The 19,914-nt window shown below is 41.2% G+C and overlaps 2 protein-coding genes and 1 non-coding gene across 5 annotated transcripts in view; 1 reads left to right on the top strand and 2 right to left on the bottom strand.

The window, feature by feature from the left end:
- Positions 1 to 5,617: 5,617 nt before the first annotated feature.
- On the top strand, positions 5,618 to 12,556 carry dcun1d5 (DCN1, defective in cullin neddylation 1, domain containing 5 (S. cerevisiae)). 2 transcript variants are annotated; one of them, XM_068711554.1, is made up of 10 exons: positions 5,618 to 5,704; positions 7,237 to 7,303; positions 8,386 to 8,428; positions 8,513 to 8,612; positions 9,307 to 9,472; positions 9,757 to 9,848; positions 10,001 to 10,109; positions 10,383 to 10,487; positions 10,663 to 10,762; positions 12,115 to 12,556. In XM_068711554.1, exons 4-10 carry the CDS (start codon positions 8,545 to 8,547, stop codon positions 12,168 to 12,170), a joined length of 696 nt encoding a protein of 231 aa, XP_068567655.1. In that variant the 5' UTR covers positions 5,618 to 5,704; positions 7,237 to 7,303; positions 8,386 to 8,428; positions 8,513 to 8,544; the 3' UTR covers positions 12,171 to 12,556. The 2 variants fall into 2 exon arrangements, with proteins under 2 accessions (XP_068567655.1, XP_068567654.1); XM_068711553.1 differs by having other exon boundaries at positions 10,660 to 10,762.
- LOC137873353 (uncharacterized) overlaps positions 12,535 to 19,914 on the bottom strand; it is a 7,782-nt gene continuing 402 nt past the window's right edge. Inside the window, exons 1-6 of one of the 2 annotated variants that reach the window (XM_068711551.1) lie at positions 18,550 to 19,914; positions 17,772 to 18,409; positions 16,999 to 17,080; positions 15,588 to 15,757; positions 14,626 to 14,995; positions 12,535 to 13,847 (exon numbers count right to left, since the gene is read on the bottom strand). The exon at positions 18,550 to 19,914 is cut by the window's right edge and continues 402 nt beyond it. In XM_068711551.1, the coding sequence (XP_068567652.1) occupies positions 12,986 to 13,847; positions 14,626 to 14,995; positions 15,588 to 15,750 (1,395 nt within the window). In that variant the 5' untranslated portion in view covers positions 15,751 to 15,757; positions 16,999 to 17,080; positions 17,772 to 18,409; positions 18,550 to 19,914 and the 3' untranslated portion in view covers positions 12,535 to 12,985. The remainder of the gene's footprint in view (positions 13,848 to 14,625; positions 14,996 to 15,587; positions 15,758 to 16,998; positions 17,081 to 17,771; positions 18,410 to 18,549) is intronic. The other variant, XM_068711552.1, reaches the window with a different exon arrangement.
- LOC137873363 (U1 spliceosomal RNA) lies at positions 18,890 to 19,053 on the bottom strand. Its single transcript, XR_011103194.1, has one exon. It is a non-coding gene; the product is annotated as a U1 spliceosomal RNA (small nuclear RNA).

The following is a 19,914-nucleotide window of genomic DNA, read 5'->3' as shown; positions in this document are numbered from 1 at the left end:
TATTCATTAAACTTTAAAATGAATACATAGCAATAGAAATGTTAATCCTAACCCTCATACAACCTGCAGCTTAATTTTGGGTTTGATTATTAGTTCAGGTGAAAAGACTAAAGTAGAACTAGTTCCCAGTAGGATGACGGAGGCGCTGGTTCCCTCATTGTGTTTCTCTCGGCTTTTATTCTCGAGAGCAAATCCCAAATTCTCCTCATGAAGAAGTTTTAGTGTTTATCAGAGGCTGCTGTTGGGAGATGAGTGCTGCTGCTGCAGAAACTTTAGTACAATAAATAGGAAGGAAAATAAAACCCGATGAGTCGGCTGCACTGGGATCAGAGTGCGTCAGAAACACTGAGGATACGTCCACGAGTCACCCGACTACTGCTGTGACCTAAAGGTGACTTCACTTTGTGAGCGTGCTTTTGATTTCCTGTTGAATTGAACTTGAGAGGAAGAGGAAAGACAACAGTGAATGTGTGGGATTTCATTTAAACAATATTTATTCAGTATTTATGACAAATGTTACTTTCATCGATCTAAATGTTTTGTAAAAGATGTTTTCTCCGTGTGCGTCCATAGAGCTGACACAGCATTTATTTACTGCGACTGTCTCCTCCATTTCAACTTAGTAGCGAGACTTTAGCCTGATCTGATTTTCACTTTGAATAGTTTTGAGTCACACCTGCAGTTTGTCCAAAGGCTGAAGTGTCTTCTGTCACTCTGTCACTATCACTCTGTTACTCCCTTCAAACAGAGTTCTTCTTGTTAGTAACAACTCTTTTCTCAATGTGGTTAAGCTTCTTTCTTTTCTTTTTTTTTGGGAAATGTCGGCCTTGAGATGAAACAAACTCCCCGTGATGCAGTTGTATTCTCTGATGCACAGACCAGTTAGTATTTAGCAGACATCCTGTGAGCTCCACTTATTTCATCTTCCCAACACATCAGTAGAAATGCTGAAGAAATACTCTGATCCACCCAAAACGGTGACTGGTGTGCTGCAGGTGATGTAACTTGTGGTGTTTGGTGTATTTTTCTTCTCCTACAAAGATGGAGTCGTTAGTGCCTACAGAAATTGTCCCAGAATGCAAAGCAACAGCAACAGCAAAACAAACTTTACACAAGAGTGCACAACCACAGAGTCTACTGTGTGGTCACAGGTTAGATTTCCACATCCTTACGGCCAGATATGATTTAAAGCAGCAGGGTGAAAGCATAAGGCATTCTGGGAAATGTAGATTACTATTAAAATTAGACGTGGCAGGTTGAGGTCAACTATAGGAGTGCCAGGAAAATAACAACATGAACATGTTGGGCTATATTTTTCCTTTAAAGACTTTAAATCATTTGAACACTACATTTGCTCACCTGAGCTGTACTTCTTCATTATTGATGTTCAGGTGGAATCAGCACTTTCTAACGGCTCCGACGACGTTGCGGGTGTGAAATGATATTCACAAATCATTTCACACCCTGTGGCTGTGTACGACCCCTTGTGAAAACCCTCTGCAAGAGGAATTCAAGTTAATAAATCTGCAGAAACAATCTGTAGTTTTGAGCCTGAGTTTGCAGTAATTCCTTTTTGTCTGTGCATGTGACACTAAAGAGACACTGAAGAGAGACGCTTTGGCACAGTTTCCTGCTTTGACTCAAGCTCGGATGTTAAAAAAATATTTTAATGTAACGTCACTGTTGATATAATTTGTGTGCAAAAATGTTCTACACTTACAATTTTTAAGACATGCTTGCTGCAAAGTTGATAGTTAGTTAGTCCACCACTTTGGTCCAGACTGAAGTATCTCAACTACTGGATGGATACGAACATTTCAGAGGTTCGTGGTCACCAGAGGATGAACTATAATAACTTTGATCCTCTGATCGTTTCTTTGCCCCATCATCAGGTTCAGGTTTGAATTTGGCCAATACTTTGAACTTGTGACCTGATAATAATGGCATTTCCATCAGCCTCAAGTTGACTTTGCTCAACACCAGCCTGTTAATACTGTCAGAAATGTGGAAATTCATGTTTATCTTTAAGGGTCACAGTTAAAGATGGTGTTGTTGAGAGGAGTCTCTCTCAAACAATGCAGTCCAGTACAACACCAAGATGTCAGTGCTGAAACCTAATTTAATTAACCCCTCCATGACAAAAACTCAACATTCTAGGCATCATAAAAGCAGAATTTAAGGTGGAACAGTTGGATTGAATTGCGCCAGTCTGTACAGGTGAACCTAATGTAGTGGCCACCGAGTTACGGGTTCTTTTTGTCCTATAAATTGACTTAACGTATGTCACTTTGTTATTTTTTTAACAATTTGGTCATCACATTGAATGATGCCACAGTGAGTCTGAGCCGGTCAAGCTTTAAACAAACTGCACAGAAAATAGTGTTTAACAGCACAACCAGGTGTCACTTCCCTCCATGGTATTTGTGTTGACATACAGGAACTAGTCGTATTTTATTTGTATTAGACACTGTGTATTTTAAGCCAAGTTTATATTCTGTCCAATCAATAATCGGTACTAGCTGGTGAAGCTGAACCCTCCGTAGACATCAGAGGTTTGTTTTTTAAAGCCTGTGTAGTGGGCTGTGATTTTCTCCTGTACCCCCCCCCCCCCCCCCCCCCCCCCCCCCCCCCACAGGTGGGCACACTTACCTGTAGCCTTGCGTCATGACGACACTTGAACACAATCAGTCACATGTAAACCAGCCGAATGTTTTCCACTTCATCCAGTAAAGAGAAGCGTTGTTGGAGGAGATGTTCCACTACGTTCGTGTTGTTTTGCTCGTTTCATATTTTTTGAAAGTTGAGTAATTTATTTCTTGGCAAAAATAAAGCTGTAAACAAACTGTAAAGACGGAGATTTCCTTTCACTTCCAGACCTCAAGTCACTGATTTATGGAAGTTTAGTTTTGTCGGACTTCGGTAGTTGGAACCAAGACGATCCACAAATGTGTTTCGTGTCCGCGTGACGTTTGTGACTTCCCTCCTATTTGTTTGCAGATTTTTTTGTCTAATTTGTGCCGCAGCAGATCTAAAAAAAACAAAATCCACAAACACGAGGTGCAATATGTTTTTATTGGATTTTAATAGTTGTAATGCAAATGTGTTGAAGTCGTTTCACGTGAACGAATGGATCCACCAACATCATGTGTTTTCAGGGTAAGTTATGCATATTTTCAAATGACTTTTGGTGGATATGACCACAAAGACACAGATTCAAAAATACTTGTGGATAGTGATTCATTGGTGGATCACGGTACACATGTGTTGCTTGTCTCCTGAGGGTTACAACTATTAAAGGGCAACAAACACTTCCATACAGATTTTGCGGTTTTGTCTCAAAGTGAATGTTCCTCTCCAGTGTTGCATGTTAATGTTAATGTTACTGACACGTGTTTGGTGAGAAACACGTCTGAAGAGTGACATCAGTTAAGCGAGCAGCAGAGGCAGCAGCTGTACGCATATTTTGAAATGGATTCAACATAAAAACAATCACAAGTTTACATGTTTGAGAGATTCTCCCTAATGTTGACGTTGGGTAACGTACAGAAAGTACAATGATTGTTAGATTATCTGAGCAGTGAAGTACAAGAGTTCTGGTGAGTTTGAATAACAAAACAGGAAATAAATATATATATATATATATATATATATATATATATATATTTATTTATATATATATATATATGTTTATTTATATATATATATATTTATATATATATATTTATATTTATATATATATATATATATATATATAAATATATATATATAAACTTGCCAGTAAATTGCTCAAAATTAAAATATGTTAAAGTATGCCACAATTGGCATTGAGGTTTTAATTTAGGTAGACAACACAGGTCACACACAGCAGCCTATACGTTTATCATTGTACTCTAATGGTTTTCAATTTAAAGTCCTAAATCTGGACCTTCTCCATCGTGGTCAATAAACCTGAACTCAGCCAGGATAAGATGAATGTCTGTTATAATAACACAGATAACAGACTTAAAAAAACCCCATTAAAAACAACATAAACATATATTATTTAAATCACATAAAAGACATGACTTAAACAAATCAGAAAATTGCATCAATCAAATAATATAATATATTAATAAGAAAGACAAGTACGTTATCCTCTTTTTAAAACGTTGCACACTTATAAATAATAATTTAGTTTAACAAGTCTCTGTAGCTCACACCGAGATGAGGCTCCAACATATATTGTTTTAAAGCGCTTTAACTGAACACAGTGCAGGTTTTAAAGCGCTGTTTTTGATTATCGGTGTGGTTGAACAGTCCCTGACCAGCTGTGATACAGGAGGAGTCTGTGTGAACTCAATCATCACGAGGAGCTTTGGGTTTGTGTGGTACATCAGCTGTGACTCTGATGTCATTGATTCATGATTTCTTATTCATCACATTATATTCTTGCTTGATATTAAATCCTGGCCTGTAAAATATTTTTTATAATCCAGTTTGGATTTCCTTATTCAATTCCTTAATTCTTTATATCACCTCTACAAAAGTATTGTTTCAGCTGTTCAACTTTAAAGTCACTCAAAATGTATTAGTAGGTTCAATTTTAGTAGTTCTTGTTTCTGTTTTGTTTTTTTACTTTTATTATAAGAGACCATTATCATATTATCATATGAGTATTATTTAAGTCAGATCAATACTTGTTTTTTAAATCGTCAATACCGGTATATCACGACAACCCTAGCAGATCAAAATGAATGAATTTGCTAAAGCAACCAAATATTAACAAAGACACATCTGACACATCTGACCGCAGTGTTCTGAAAGAGACTTAGACACTGACATGAGCAGATAGATTTATCTTCCCGACCATCATAGGAAATAATAATAAAACATTAACCAGTAAAATGAATAGTGAACATATACAGCTTAATAAACTAAATAAATCTATAATAGTACATGATCAAAAGAAATAGTAACTTTTGTAAAACTTAAATAATTACCTTCATGTTCCTTATGTAAAGTATAACTATTAACCTTAGTGTTAATCACATATAACTTCAGTCATTACCTTAATGTGTATCCTATTTAAATACATAATCATGGAGCAGGTGTCCATCCAGCATGTCCCAACACTCAGAGAGAAAACAACAACAACAACAACAACAACAACATCACAGTCCTGAGAGAAACACTCTCCTTCCTCATCTTTTTGAACTGATGTATGTGTATTTTGCTTGAGTTCTGCATTTAAACATTTCACATTCACCCGTCAGAGTCCTCTGAGTTCTTCTTTAATGAGACGCTCTCTGTCTGAGAGCTCCTGTGTGTTTGAGTCTCATCCTCTGAGTTCTTCTTTAATGAGATGTTCTCTGTCTGAGAACTCCAGTGTGTTTGAGTCTCATCCTCTGAGTGACAGAAATAACGGACTGCTCCGTTAAAGAAATGCCGGTTTCACCTAACGGACGTTATAACCGCTTTCCTCGCGGGGAGAACTATTACTACTACTAGCGGTTATTTAGATAAGCTTGGAAATATTGTTTTCTAATTCCCTCTTTGTATAAGCGTGTGAATGCAAAGACTATCATAGACATGGAAACTTTGTTTCGCATTACACCCCCATATAGCGCCCCGGTGGTATCGTCCGCTCCCCGGAAACGCCGGCGACAGAAGCAGCCCCGGTGCACCAGAAGCAGGTGGAACTGATTTGTCAGCCCAAGTGTAAGAGGTAAGAGTTTTACGTATTTTAATGACTTCTTCTACTGTCGGTTATTAAAACGAATAACTCGTTCGTACGTCGCTTTATCTGGTGGGTTTGTGAGCCTTTGACGCGTGTGTTGACACGTTAGCTAACATTAGCAGTGTGACGTTAGCTGTGACACCCGTGGTGCTCCGCTAGCTAACAGACAAAAGAAGTGTCCTAGCATCGAACACACAGAACAGTGTAACACTAACAGTGTGTGTTTGGAGTTGTGTTTAATGGTTCTGTGCTGTTTAATCGACCAGAGGCGGGGTCTGGTCCCGAGTTGTGTAACCAAACCTAGTCACTCTGACGTCGTTAGCCGCGTGAAGCTAATGGTCCCAAAGCCGTTTAATTAACGGTAACTTAACGTAAAACAGTCGTCACAGTTAACGTTACAGAGAACAATCCTCTTTTCACTGATGTGACTGCGATGACCCGATGTTGTGATGAATTAATGTTAGAAATAATCTTGACTCATTCTTCTGATTTTTCAATGAAATATGTAACGGAAACACTGTTTGTTTACATGTTTTATTATTTGAAATGAGTCATAGTCCTCCACTAACAGCAGGCTGAACGGTAACGGAACAGCCCGCAGTGTTGTACCGGTAACCCGTAGTCTGGAGTTCAGACTCATCACGGAGTCGTGAGGCCTCCGTCCTCATAAACACCTCGTTATATAAACCCTGTGTAGCGGTGAACAGCGGAATTTTGTGCATTTACACAAATACTCTACCGAAGTACAAATACGAGGTACTTTTACTTTACTTTTTTTTAACAATATGGTATTAATACTTTAACTGAAGTAAAGGAGAATACCTGCTACTAAAGATAGCATTTGAACCGACCAAAGGGCACGTTAAACCCGTGTTTAAACTGACGTATTCAACGTGTTATTCAACGTTTGGGGAATAACGGGTCAGACTTATGACAGCTGCTGAACGGCTCACTAACATCTGTATCTGTGTCCAAACCTGCTTCATACAGCACGAGTCTACATAACTTACTCATTTACAAGATTAATGTTCAATGTCTTGGTTTAAATCAACTGGACAGCGTGTCATCATCAGCTCACTCATACTAAAGCAATGACCCCAATAATTCAACCACTTCTGTGTTTAATAACAATAATAACAACACTTTACCCACATATGCTCTTGTGGCTGAATAGGAGGTTCCACAAATATGATGGACAGTCTGAGAGAAGAGTGTGTTATAGCTGGAATAAGGTGTGTGTGTGTGTGTGAGTGAGTGAGTGAGTGAGTGAGTGAGCTCAGCCCTAATGACATCAAAATGAAGCAGGCATCCATTCATCAATTTAGATTAATTAATATTAAAGCAAAACAAATCTTATGTTTACATTTATTCCGCCAATTCAGGACTATAGATTCTGTTTAATAATGAGATGCTGTCGATCACCTGTGACCACAGTGTTCCTCCAGGTTTTAATAAGTAATGTTCAGCATGTTTGGTGGTCGTTCCTGAGGACTGATGATATCTTGCCTGTATTGATTCAGGTGTCCACACTGAGGAACAGTCCGTCTCTCAGTCATCAGTACAGCATCAGTAACGCTGGACAAGCTTGTAAGTAGTCGTGTTTATTTTTTTAATGTAGCGGGTGATATGGCCCAAAATAATATGAATATAATTTAAGGTATTTCTGTGATGATCTTATTCTTGACATGACAAAATACTTTCCTTCAATAAATGGAGATAAAATCAGTGTAATTCAGACACCAAATGATTAATTTACATTTGACATTCTTTCGGCCACAGAAGAAGAATGAAATGGTTAAAAACATGCATGTAGTTGATGTCACATGACATGTTACATGACAGGAGAGAATACTGTTGGAAACATTTTTCACCCCAAACACCTTCTCTATGCTAAAGCAGAACAGCTGTTACAGGCGGCATTACTCTGAAACACTTGACACTGACACAGGAAGGTGTTCCTGTTTAAATCTGCTCACATTTTGATGTTAAGCTTCCCGTTTGTTTCTCTGACTGATTCATTCTGTTCTTAATCAGCTGCTGCTCTGAGGATCTTTGTCTCCTTCTGTTGTCAGACTGAACCGTTGTTCAGAGTTTTGTTCTCCAAAACAAAACCACATCTATCAGCTAAGAGGACTTTCTACAAGACAAAAGCATGAAAGACCACTCAGACGTATAGAGTCGTCCTCTCAGACAGCTGACTCGATACAATCAGGCTGCTCTGACAGGTGACCCCAAAATGTTGTGTGGCTGTGTTCAATTCTAATTATCAGTTTGCAAATACTCAGTAAAAAGATCACTTATTTAGTTTGTAAACTACATAAACTGAGATTCAGATCCGATATGAAATATAAATAATACAATCAAATTGACCACAAATCTAAAGTAAATATCTAAACAAAACAGTTACCCTTGAATCTTCTTCTAACTCCACAATGTAAAGGTATATTTTATCCTCCTGCTGAAACTTGTCGCTCAGTGCCTACCATCAAAGCTAGGCATTGTTCTTTTTATTAACATATTGTTATTGTGAACACTTTGATACGGCACACCCCTGGCCTACAAAGCCACTGCAGTGCAACATTTAAACAGTGATAACACAGCTGCACTCTTAGTCTCTGGCCTCTGATTGGATGAAGGGTTATCACAGGTGTTTCTTTCTTTTGTTCTAGAATCTCTTAGAGTTGAATGGACAAGGCAGCCAGAAGTACACAGGTATGACCTTCCTCCTTACATCGATCATTGCCTTGTATTGTCGTGGAGAGGAGTTTGACAACATGTGGTTTTCCTAATGTGTAGCCCAGCTAGTGAAGCCCCCTAAAGGTTCAGTGATGCCTGTGAAGAAGAAGAGGAAGAATCCCGATGCAGATGATAATGAGCGCAAGTGTAAAATCACAAGGTAAGCAAACACAAAGTTACAGTGTGAGTGAGTGAGTGATGCCTGTCTGTCCTCGCTGGTCATCTATCTGCAGTGCATGAAATGTCACCCACTCTGGATTGTTTTTGTATCTTCCATCTTCTGTTGCGATGTATCACACAGTTTGGATCCTGTGTGTGTTTTGTTGCATGTTGATCCAACTGGCAATGATTGCTAGTGAGTAAGAGGCTCTTTACTGGAGAGGATGGTCACTGGCTGAACCTTACAGAAGACTTCACCACGTCCACTGAACCTCTCACCTTCCTCTGCTGTGTGTAACATTCACAAACGCAGTACTTGAACTATACATGATTTGGGGACAATATTTCAACTTAAAGTAGCAAGTTTATTTCTTAAAAAATAAGTATGTGGGTGGGTGGGTGAATGGATGGATAGTCTCACTCACTCATATGAATGAATGAATAAAATCTGTTTTCGTTGTCAGTTGGGCATGCAGTCCGATAGCTTGATCCATCCCACCACTCTGCCCTCTTGTGAACAATCAACACGTTCTTTGGTTTATCGCAGCTGTCAGAAAGCTCCAGAGGACTTTTTTTTTCTCCTCCATTTTTTTATATTTAAGGACAAAATCATGTTGTCATCAGTACGAGAGTCATTCATTCATTTTGAAAGTGTTGTGTAATCTCTGAACCCAAAGCTCTAATGTGTGTTGCAGTTTCACCCGACCTCAGATCCGAGGTGCGAGGCCCGTCAGCGCTGAGAAGCTGTTCTCCAATAAGAAGTGTCTGGCCTGGTTCCAGGCGTACGCCGGCCCCGACAAGGTGGTCGGTCCGGAGGCCATGGAGAAGTTCTGTGAAGACATCGGCGTGGAACCAGAGAATGTGAGTAGTCCCTCACCTGAGGACTAAAGTCACTCCTACTTCAAACTTATTCATGAAGCTTCATACGCTGTGACACGATTAGGTTTTACAACACCAGAGCTGTTTTATTTAAATGATGTGTTCAAATCTAGTTTTGTGCTCAACTCCCCTTCATGTCCACCGCCTTGCAAACTGTAGAGATTCCACTGAGACAGTGGAGGACATGAAGAACCCCGTGTACATTCTCCAGTGTTAAATTTAAACATTTGCACGGATTAAATGCATCTCCTCTCTTCTTCTCGCAGATTATCATGTTAGTGCTAGCCTGGCATCTAGAAGCAGCAAGTATGGGGTTCTTCACAAAAGAGGAGTGGCTCAGGGGAATGACGTTATTACAGTAAGTCACTTTAACTGTTATGTGTCTGAAAACGAATGTCACTAATGAGACTTTCTCTTGCTCTTATGACACCTCTCAGTCTTTAGACCTGTAAGAAGAACCCATTGCGCTGTGACTGTTTGTGATGTGTGTGGCCCTTCACCTACTTGCAGGTGTGACTGCACAGAGCGGTTACAGAGCAAACTGGATTACCTGCGCGGTGAGCTCAACGACTCTGTCGTCTTCAAAAACGTCTTCCGATACGCCTTCGACTTTGCCAGGGTGAGTTTACTGTTTTTTTTTCTTGTTTTTTTTCTTGTTTGTTTAAAGAATAACTTGACAGCCCTTGAAAATCTTGTTTTTCCTGTTCTCTAGTAGTTTTAACCACTGGTGTGCTCCAGGTTGAGATTTAAATACAATGAAAGAGCAGCCTCTTATATTAAACATTACCTGAGAGCTCTGTAGAAAAGTGACCATCAGCAGGAGTCGCAGCATCAAAACGGAGATGGGAATTGTAACTCACTGTTGTGTTTGTGCCGTTTGTCCTGTCTTTAGGATAAGGACCAGAGGAGTTTGGACATGGACACGGCTAAATCAATGCTAGCGTTGCTGCTGGAGAGAACATGGCCACTCTTCCCAGTCTTCCACCAGTTCCTGGAGGTAAATCCCTGTTCTCTCACCCGTTTGGAAGGACCAGAGAAAAGTTGCAATAATTAGTTTCTTTATGAAATCTTGTAAAAACCCCTGTAGGGGACACCAGTAGTTTCTTTACAAATAAGTCTTTTTCTCACCTGGCAAAAACAATGTATCCCCCCATTTATCTGTCCTTCAGCAGTCCAAGTACAAGGGGATGAATAAGGACCAGTGGTACAACGTTCTGGAATTCAGCAGGACCATCAACACAGACCTCAGTAACTACGATGAAGACGGAGCTTGTGAGTATACAAGCGACTCGCTGACAGTGTGGCTTTTTACAGCAGCTCCACATCGAGGCTTTAGTCACACCAGAAACCCCCCCCCCCCGGCCCACAGACTGTATAAGAAGTGGACGTAGTCGTCATGTTGGTGGACTGACGTTTTTAAGCCTAGAGTTTGGCATTTCTTTGCCGTCGCCATCTTGGCTTTTAGCAGCCAGAGGTGACATGATGGAGGTGGAGCTCAGTACAAGTGGCCGCTGAATAAGATGGTTTTGTTATTACAATTAACTTTCATGAACCGAGAAAACTCTGAAAGGGTTGAAGTTATAAAAGAAGACGACGACCTGTCAATCACTGTGTAGCTCCACCCTAAAGCATCCCCTGCTTTATGGTCTGTTTGACTCTAAATGGAGCATAATGTACTAAATGAACATCATGCTGTATTGAAGAAGACTTGAAACTAGAGATTGAGACCATAAACTCATGTTTACAATGTTTACTGAGGGAATAAATCAAGAGAGAAGTAGAGTCATTTTAGACTAGACTTCTATACAACCAGAGGAGTCGCCCCCTGGTGGACACTAGAGAGAATGCAAGTTTAACACACTTCAGGATTAGACATTGCCACCTGTTCCTGGAAAAATAGATGGTGCTAGAATCTTGGTAAGATGGATTTATGCTTCTGGGTTACATTACACCAACAGCGGATAGACTACTGTTCATAAGTTTCAGATGTTATCTTGATGTTTTTCTTCTAACAGAGATAATAAGATCTTTACATTTGATATATTTTGGGAGCTAGTATTTGTTTGGACCCAGCTGCTGCCGTTAGTTGTGGATGCAGGAGGAGATCTCTGTTGGCGTTGCCTCTCCTTCAGCAGAGCAAGAGTTATACGACACTGCATGACGCAACACGGCTAATATGATAGCTTCCTCCATTTAGACTCTGGTTCTCTCCGTTCCCTCAAAGGTCAGCACTGCCATAACGTTTAGTAAGTGCAAGACAGACTTAAAGTGTAACTAAGTAGCTACAATGATATTTGCCGGTACAAGTTTCACAAATCCCTTCTGTAGATGTGGAAACACTGACCACCGGTTTATATTTAGAGACCGGTTCATGCTGTGTTCAAGTGCTGTTAGAATAAATCACTAATGGAAAACAATGTCTAGTACAGAGAAGTGACATAAATGATCACATACCACTGATCAGTATGGTAAGAGTGATTTATTTATGTTTTTAGAGTAACTGTTTATACTTTTCTTTAATTTGGTCAGATTTATTTGTAATGCTCTGTGCTACATGATTTCTCAGATTGAAGATGTGCAGGATCTATGTTCATATCATGTGTCCTTGTTGTTTTTGTCCACAGGGCCGGTGCTGCTAGACGAGTTTGTGGAGTGGCAGAAGACTTGGTCGGCATCGTAGCGGATGAAGTCACAACACCAAAAAAAGAAGAAGACGGGAGAGGAAACAGAAACCACAGAACGCTGCAGGAACCTCTGTATTGTTTGAGGGAAAAGGGAAAAACCTGCAGTTTGAGATCTCACTTTGACAAACTTTAACAACTCGCACACACACACACGCATATGGACTAGTGAATCGTCCCCATGTGGGAACAGGCCTCTCTCTCTTGGAGTCACTTTTATGGTGTAAATTTGGAGAAAAGAAAATGTTCTTAAGATAAGAAGACAAACACAAAAAAATGAACTGAGAGAAGAGTTGTGGAATTTACGTTTTCTTAATTATTTTTTTCCATTTTGTGTCTTGTTTATAGATGTTTTCACAGTAATAAAAAGGAAATGGAAGTATGACGAGCCGCTTCGTAGTGATTGGTACTTTAACACTTTAACAACACGCGTGTTTTGTGGTAACTTGTAATGCAGTGTCTGCTTCCTAAAGGACTTCATGAAGCACCAGCTGAGCCCCGTTTCAGGAACCTTGGTTAACCTGAGATGAGGGGAACTCTGTACATGCATTAATATCTCTACGGAGGCTCTGCTTTTAGTTTACCTGTTACCATAGCAATCATAGTATCCAATCACAATTCAGAGTTAATTGAAGAACTGAAAACACCTGAGAGTTTGTTGAACCTGCTCTCAGAAACGGGCCCTGCTGGATTGTCTGTGCAGAGGTTGAGTCACATGGTGAATCATCCAGACGCTGTGGTGATGGTGACTTCACGCTTCCTGTTGCCATCATGTGCATACATTTATTTGTGAGGACGTCAGCTGTTGGAGGGTCTATATCTCCATGTGGAAGTGTGGCCTCTCCTCTCCCCTCCCCGTCTCCCTCATGTCCAGCGGCCCCGCTGTGGCGGCGGCCATGATGGCGTTGAGGCGAGTCAGTGACAGGGAGCGCTGCTTGAGCCTCGGGGCCAGACCCGTCTCGGCGTCTGGAAGGTGACCGTATCGCCGGCCGTCCTCGTCGTACTGGTACAGGCGGATGATGCGGCTACGGCGGCCCGGGGAGGACGACGTGTCTCCCCCTCCCTCCTCCTCCTGTTTGCTACCGCCTGTCTCAGTACCTTCGCTGCTACTGTCTGTCTCTCCATCCTCTCTCCTCTTCGCTCCGTCACTTAACTCATGATCTTGCCCTTCCTCCTCCGCACTTCCTCTCCTCTCCCCTCCATCCTCCTTGCTCCCTTTCTCTTGCTCACCTGCCTCCTCTTCCTCCTGTCTCCACCCCTCATACACCTCCCTGCTCTCTCTTCTGTCTTTCTCCTCTACGACCCCACTGCACTTGTCCTCATCTGTTTTGCTTTGACTCCCTCCATCCTCCAGATAGAACCCACCAAACTCACTTTCTTCCTCTGCCCCCCCATCACACCCTTTATTCCTTGCCTTGTGACTTCCTCCTGCATCCTCCACATAGTCACACCCCTCTAGATAGGCTGTGGTGTCCTGCGCCTCCTGTCGTTTTTGCCGGAAGCTTCTCTGAGGTTTGGCAGGGGGAGGTGTGGTCGTCGTCTCCATCTTAAAGTTCTGGTCGTCGTACGTGGGCGGCAGGGTTGTCATGGTGACCTCAGAGCCACGCTCCTGTGTGTCAGTTTGGCAGCGTTGTTGCCGTGGTGATCGCAACCTGGTAGTGACTGCCCCTAAACACCTGAAGAGGAAACGGAGTTAACACCTTACATTAATACCTAAATATGGAAAATTGACGAGGTCATTATGTGTTAATTGTTTTAATTAAACGATTATTACTTCATGACAATACAGCAAAGGGCATCGTCCACAGATGTTTTTGAACTTTTGTATTCAATAAACCGGGAAGAAAAAATGTATTATAAAATGCAGTATTTTATACAGCCACATGAGCAGGCTCACAGAGCGGCGTTTATAAAACTACATTAAATCATTGAACGGCGTGGGAAAAGGAGGTGAGTAATGACCTCTTTGGCTTTCCAAAAATATTTCCTGGCATTAGAGCATCTTTCCAGTCTGAATCACAAACTACGGCTGTAATAGAGAAGGAAGTCCCTTTCCAACTCGATACCACAGGTTAAAGGTCCAGCGTGTAGGATTTGGCGCCATCTAGCGGTGAAGTTGCATTTTGCAAACTAGAACTTGTGTGTGCGCCAAGCGTGTAGTAGGGGAACCACGGTGGTCGACATGAAACCGCAAATGACCCTCTCTAGAGCCAGTGTTTGGTTTGTCCTTTCTGGGCTACTGTAGCCACTCCTTTTGTTTCAGCAGACATCATTAGCAGACTCGTAAAGTTCTGTGTTCAGTCATCTGTGAACATTCACATGCTCTTAATAGAACATCCTGTTTTGAGTGTTTACTGACAATCTGCTAAATTATTTAACCAGTGTCGCCAGATTTTTCGGGAGTCTGATCCCGGTTTAAATAAAAAGCTGGGATGTACGGGGGCCTGAACGCACCTGAGAACTGGAGTCCTGGTCAGAGCTCCGGCGCTGAAGCCCACCACAAACGTCAATAGCACCGACGCCGCCACAGCTCCCGCAAACTGACTGTCTGAAACACCTGCCTGCCTCTCCTCCGGGGACCCAACATCCCTCCTGACCCTGAACGCATCGCTTCGCTCGTATGCCCTGTCAACATGGAGCTCGTACGGCCACAGTGTAGCTCCCCCCGTGTGCCGCAGGAGGCAGTAGTACATGCCGCTGTGTAGGCCGCTGGTGTTTGGGATCGTCAGGTTCCCGTCGCGCTGCAGAAAGACGGGGTTCAGTTTCCTGTGGGAACCGGGGGTCCTGAGGTCTCCAAAAGGGGTGTGCCAGTACTGGACCACACCTGCACATGAAAGAAGGAGCGGTTACAGGTGAGGATTTAGAGCAGCAGGTAAATGCTGACGGTGTGACAACCGTGCCGAAACTGTAATCAAACGATAACTCTGATCATATTTAATATTTTTGTTATTGTAACACTTAAGAGTGTATCAGAGGTGCTGAGCCACGTTGTTGCACATCTTCTTTCATCATCGTCGTCGTCGTTGTCAACAACACACTCACTCACACACACACACACACACTCTTGCCATAAATTCTCACTAGAGCACCAAATGTAGATTAATCTGCCGCTAAAAATAGTCCCCAAGGAATGCTCCATTTCCTCCTGTTTGAGTTGTTCATTACAAACTATTTACAGGTTTCAGTAGGAATCAATCTGCTGATATTTATACTTGTATTGCAAAGATAATAAATTGTTGGTTGTATTTATGATATATTTAGGACGTCATCCTTGATGAAACATAAGTGTCATCTATGTCATTATAATTTTGTCTAGAGATCGTCATTACTAATGCGTCAGTGGAACAGAGGACATCTTGTATTCATGCTGAGTGGATTGTTCAGGTGAATTATAGGACAGAATTAGTCTCACTGACCTGCGTTCTTTCCGTCTCCACAGTTCAGAGTCAGCTCTACCGCTGGATGACCTTTGACCCGGCTGGTTGGTGCAACAGTCAGAGGGCCGCGGCCAGTAGCCGGTCTGTCTGGATTCACCGAGGCGGCCAGAAGGGCCGTGAGCGTTAACCATCTGGTTAACATTTTGAACCTGCACAGGAAACAAGAGTCAGCTGTGTGTTTATGGCTCACGAGCTGTAAATGACTCTGTGACGGCTGGATTCACAGCAGGTCTGCTGCCAGTGGTGGAATGTAAGTACAATTATTCAAGTGCAGTACTAAACAAGTACTACAATTTTGAAGTACTTGAGTTTATGCTGCTTTCTACTTCTGCTCAACTACATCTCAGAGGCACATATTGTACTTTATACTCCTCTACATTTGTCCAATAGCTTAAGTTACTTTTCAGATTATTAATACTAAAATGTATCATTATATATTACTAAAGGTTAGGCTACCCAGCAGTATATTAAGGAGTTAGAATGACCTTTACCAGCTGCAACACTGAGAAACTCATGAATGAATCAAGATTTATAATTCAATAATGTAATATGTATTACTCTGAAATGGGCCATTCTGCAAATAGCATACTGGGTACTTAAAGGCAGAAGGAGCAGGATTCGTCCATTTGTAAACAACATTCAAAGGGCCCCCCGGAGGCCCCTAGGCCAGAGCTTCTGCGTGAAGTCGCTGTTATGAACTTTTATTAAGCGTTTCTTGTGGCACTTTCAAAAGGGCTTAGTCATTTCTATCAATAGCAGAGCCCTAAAAGTCCGACTGGAAAACTAAACATATAGCCTAAACATTCCCTCTGAAGATGTCACAGGAAAGAAACAGTGATGCATTTTAAGTGAGCGTTCATCCCCTCACTTTATCTGTAGGACTACAAGAGCGCTGTAGTTTTGTTAGCGTGCTGATACGTCGTATTTCTCGTTTCTGCCACTTTGGATTGAGCCCAACAAACAAGCTACTAAACTACAGGCCGACGCCACACATCATCACAGCGCTGTTATTTTGACCCGCTCAGTGTCCGTGCCCTGCTGTTCGTTATGACTTTTACTTAGTATTTTTATGTAACTGATGACAGTGTGGACCCTGTAGTAGAGGTGAAAAGCTGCCTCCTATCTGTTTGGAGCGTGTGGCTAGATATTACACGCTGCAGCTTTAAGTGTAACAGTGCTGTCACTGTTGGAGGGGATTGAATCATTTTAAAGAGAAATTTAAAATCAAAATTCAATACAAAAAAAGTACCGTTAACTGTTTGAATCTGAATCAGAGCACATAAGTTACATGAGGAGTAGGGTCCATTATGTTCTGTCGATCTGTCATATGATGTTTAGTATGAAATCATGGAAACTGTCTATCATCACACATTACACTATGAAGTCTTACTGTTAAAAGTGGTGTACTCTCCTCTTAATGCAGCCGTGTTTTTCCTCTTGCTGTGTGATCACATCGTCTGCTCCAGTCTCCTCTGTAAAGTGTAAAGTGCAGTTCCTCACATGACGCTGTGGATGTCGTCTCCTCTGATGATGTTAAAGATTAATAGCATCGCAGAGGCATTGTTTTTTATAAAGCCTCCTGTTTTCTGACCAACAACTGTTCTCAACTTCAAGTTAAACTGAGATCAGTAAAGCCTGGAGGTCACTTTTTAACTTAAACTACTCAAATACAAGTGATAAATACAAGTGGATTTAGAAATAATGAAAAACCAAAGCAAGTTCATAAATGCATAATAAAATAGAAACAAAATAAAATATATGTGTGTTATGTATACTCATACACTAGTGTTTATACCTCAGCTTTGTGTTTGTTAACCAGGTTTTCATGTTTAAAAAACATTCCACAAATGAACTCTCTGACAGTTCCAATCTTTGTTTGTGTAAACATGCATATATACAGTAGTAATATGTACATAATATATAGTCTGGAAGTATCTTGTGTTTTTACTTAATACATTAATTGTGCAGTTTTAAAGTCCTTCAAATCTCTAAATTTTAGAGCATGTGAGTTGATAAATAATATTTTAGAATATGAATTATGCTGATAAAGGAGAAATGGGCACACTTAGACCTATGCAGATTATGTCATCAGAGCATCCAGAATTCAACCGGAAAGGCAGGTAAAGAAAAAAAACTTTAATTTTACTGCAGCCGGGTTCTGACCGTCTTTCTCGCTCAGTCCTGGTTCTCCCGTGCCTCCCTTCCCTCCAGCGGGCCCAGCAGCACGGCCTGGTCCTCCTGCTGCATGGCGTGGGTGTCGGCTCCCAGCGAGGCGAAGCTGTGCTCCCGGTCGGAGGACGAGACGCTGCCGCCGGACACCGAGCTCTCCTCCTCCCGCCGGAGCTTCCGGATCTGGGTCTTCTGGCGGCAGGCGGCTCGCTGCCAGAGGACTTGCTGGAGTCTGAGCTGAAGGAGTCTCTGGTGAACCTGAACGATTTCATCGGAATGCACAAGGAATCCGACCCGATGGCACCAAACAATTCACTTACAGCTTCTTTGGAGTTACTTTATTTTTTAAACATGAGCTCCTAAATTGAATGATCCGTATTAATTTATTGTGACCTACTCCACTCTCTGTCAGTGACATGCTCTGCATGACAATCAACTATTTCACTGAACAAACACTTTCCAGCAGACATGGCTGTACTGTGTCACACTAACATGACCACAGATAGTCAGTTATAAAAACAAACATGTGAACTCTGGGCTTGTAAGTGTCTTATCATTAAGCTGCAGGTAAACAGGCCATCGAGTTGATCACTGCTTTGCTGTAAATGTCATCAACACTGGTATTACTTTGTCTGAAATGTAGAAAATCATACAAGTCATAAACTGCTTTATGACTTTATCTTTTAAAACAATGTGCAAAGAACATTTTGTCTGTCTAAATATGTCTATTAGAAACACGCCTGAATTCATAATCTTATGAGTAGTTTCTCACATTAACCTCTTCAGGCAGAGGTGATCTCACTGGACGGGCTCCTTCTCTGGTCTTCTGCATGTGAAACACTGGGTCCAGGTGCGTATGGGACACACTGCTGAATATGCTGACTTAGGTCCATTCCCTGCAGAAAGAAAACACAGTAGCAGCAAAGAGGGCAAGCAGAACAGTGTGCAAGTATATTTACAACATGATCACAGGAAAGTCCTTTACTCATTAAAGGCACAATCTCCTTTGGTAATACTTCCAAGATATAAATACTTATAAGTAAGTTAGACATACATTCTTGACTTATAATTGCTGCTAAACTCTACTTTTTTCTTGTCTTTTAACAGTTCACCAGGGGAGAGCGCAAACGCAGTCCCCCACTACCAGAAATTATACAGTCAAGATTCCCACATTTGAGAAGTTCGCAGAGGTCATTACAATCAGAGTTTAGTAGTTGAATCTCACCCTGGGTGAACCACCTTCATCATAATGGTGTCTCCCCTGCCAGGTAAGTATGAGTTGTAAAGATCCGAGGCAGGGGACTCTTTCACAGACACACCATGCCGATTGGTGGTGCTGACAACATAGATATTACCAAAAACCAGATACTATAAGAGGTCTAGGGACCTACAGAAATGTAATATATAGAGTAAAGTCATGTGTAATAGGGTTGATGAAGAATATTTACATTTTATTTAAAAACAAAAATAATAATAATTAATAACATAATAGTCACATTTCCCATCATGCAATGCTGTATTTTCATATCGAAAGCCAACCTAAACTATCCAACTGTATCTATTTATCTCCAGCTAATGAGCGACAGCTCAACAGAACGTTTAGAAGAGACAAAGATAAATCAAACTGCAATCAAAAGTAGTTTGATCCACATTTTAAATCCAGAATAAAGAATAAAATCACAAATGTTTTCTCCATTGACTGTAGGTTCCCTCACATTGTAACCACTCCCTGTTTCTTTGTTTACTGCTAGTGGCTCCTGACATACTGACATCTACTGGTCTGGAGTGTGAACAACACTAGTCTTTTAGCAGATATAAACAATATTGTACAACAAAAAAAACTCCTCATGATTACCTTCATGAAGGAAGGATTTATTACTACATTAGGTTTAGCGAGGCCAACTTAATGAACTGACAACTGGTTGTATATACACAGTATGTTTCTGTGTATGGCTAACAGCTAATTATGATAATAATGGTTCAGACACTGAGATAGAGAAAATATATACACACACACACACACACACACACACACACACACACACACACACACACACACACACACACACACACACACACACACACACACACTCATCATTTCTGTGAAACCACACTAGACAAAACTGTACAAGTGAGC

Source organism: Cebidichthys violaceus, unplaced genomic scaffold, assembly GCF_023349555.1.
Source record: "Cebidichthys violaceus isolate CVI_PGR_0920_01 unplaced genomic scaffold, fCebVio1.0.p SCAF_161, whole genome shotgun sequence".
Lineage (NCBI taxonomy): Eukaryota > Metazoa > Chordata > Actinopteri > Perciformes > Stichaeidae > Cebidichthys > Cebidichthys violaceus.
This window is presented reverse-complemented; position numbering and strand designations above follow the sequence as displayed.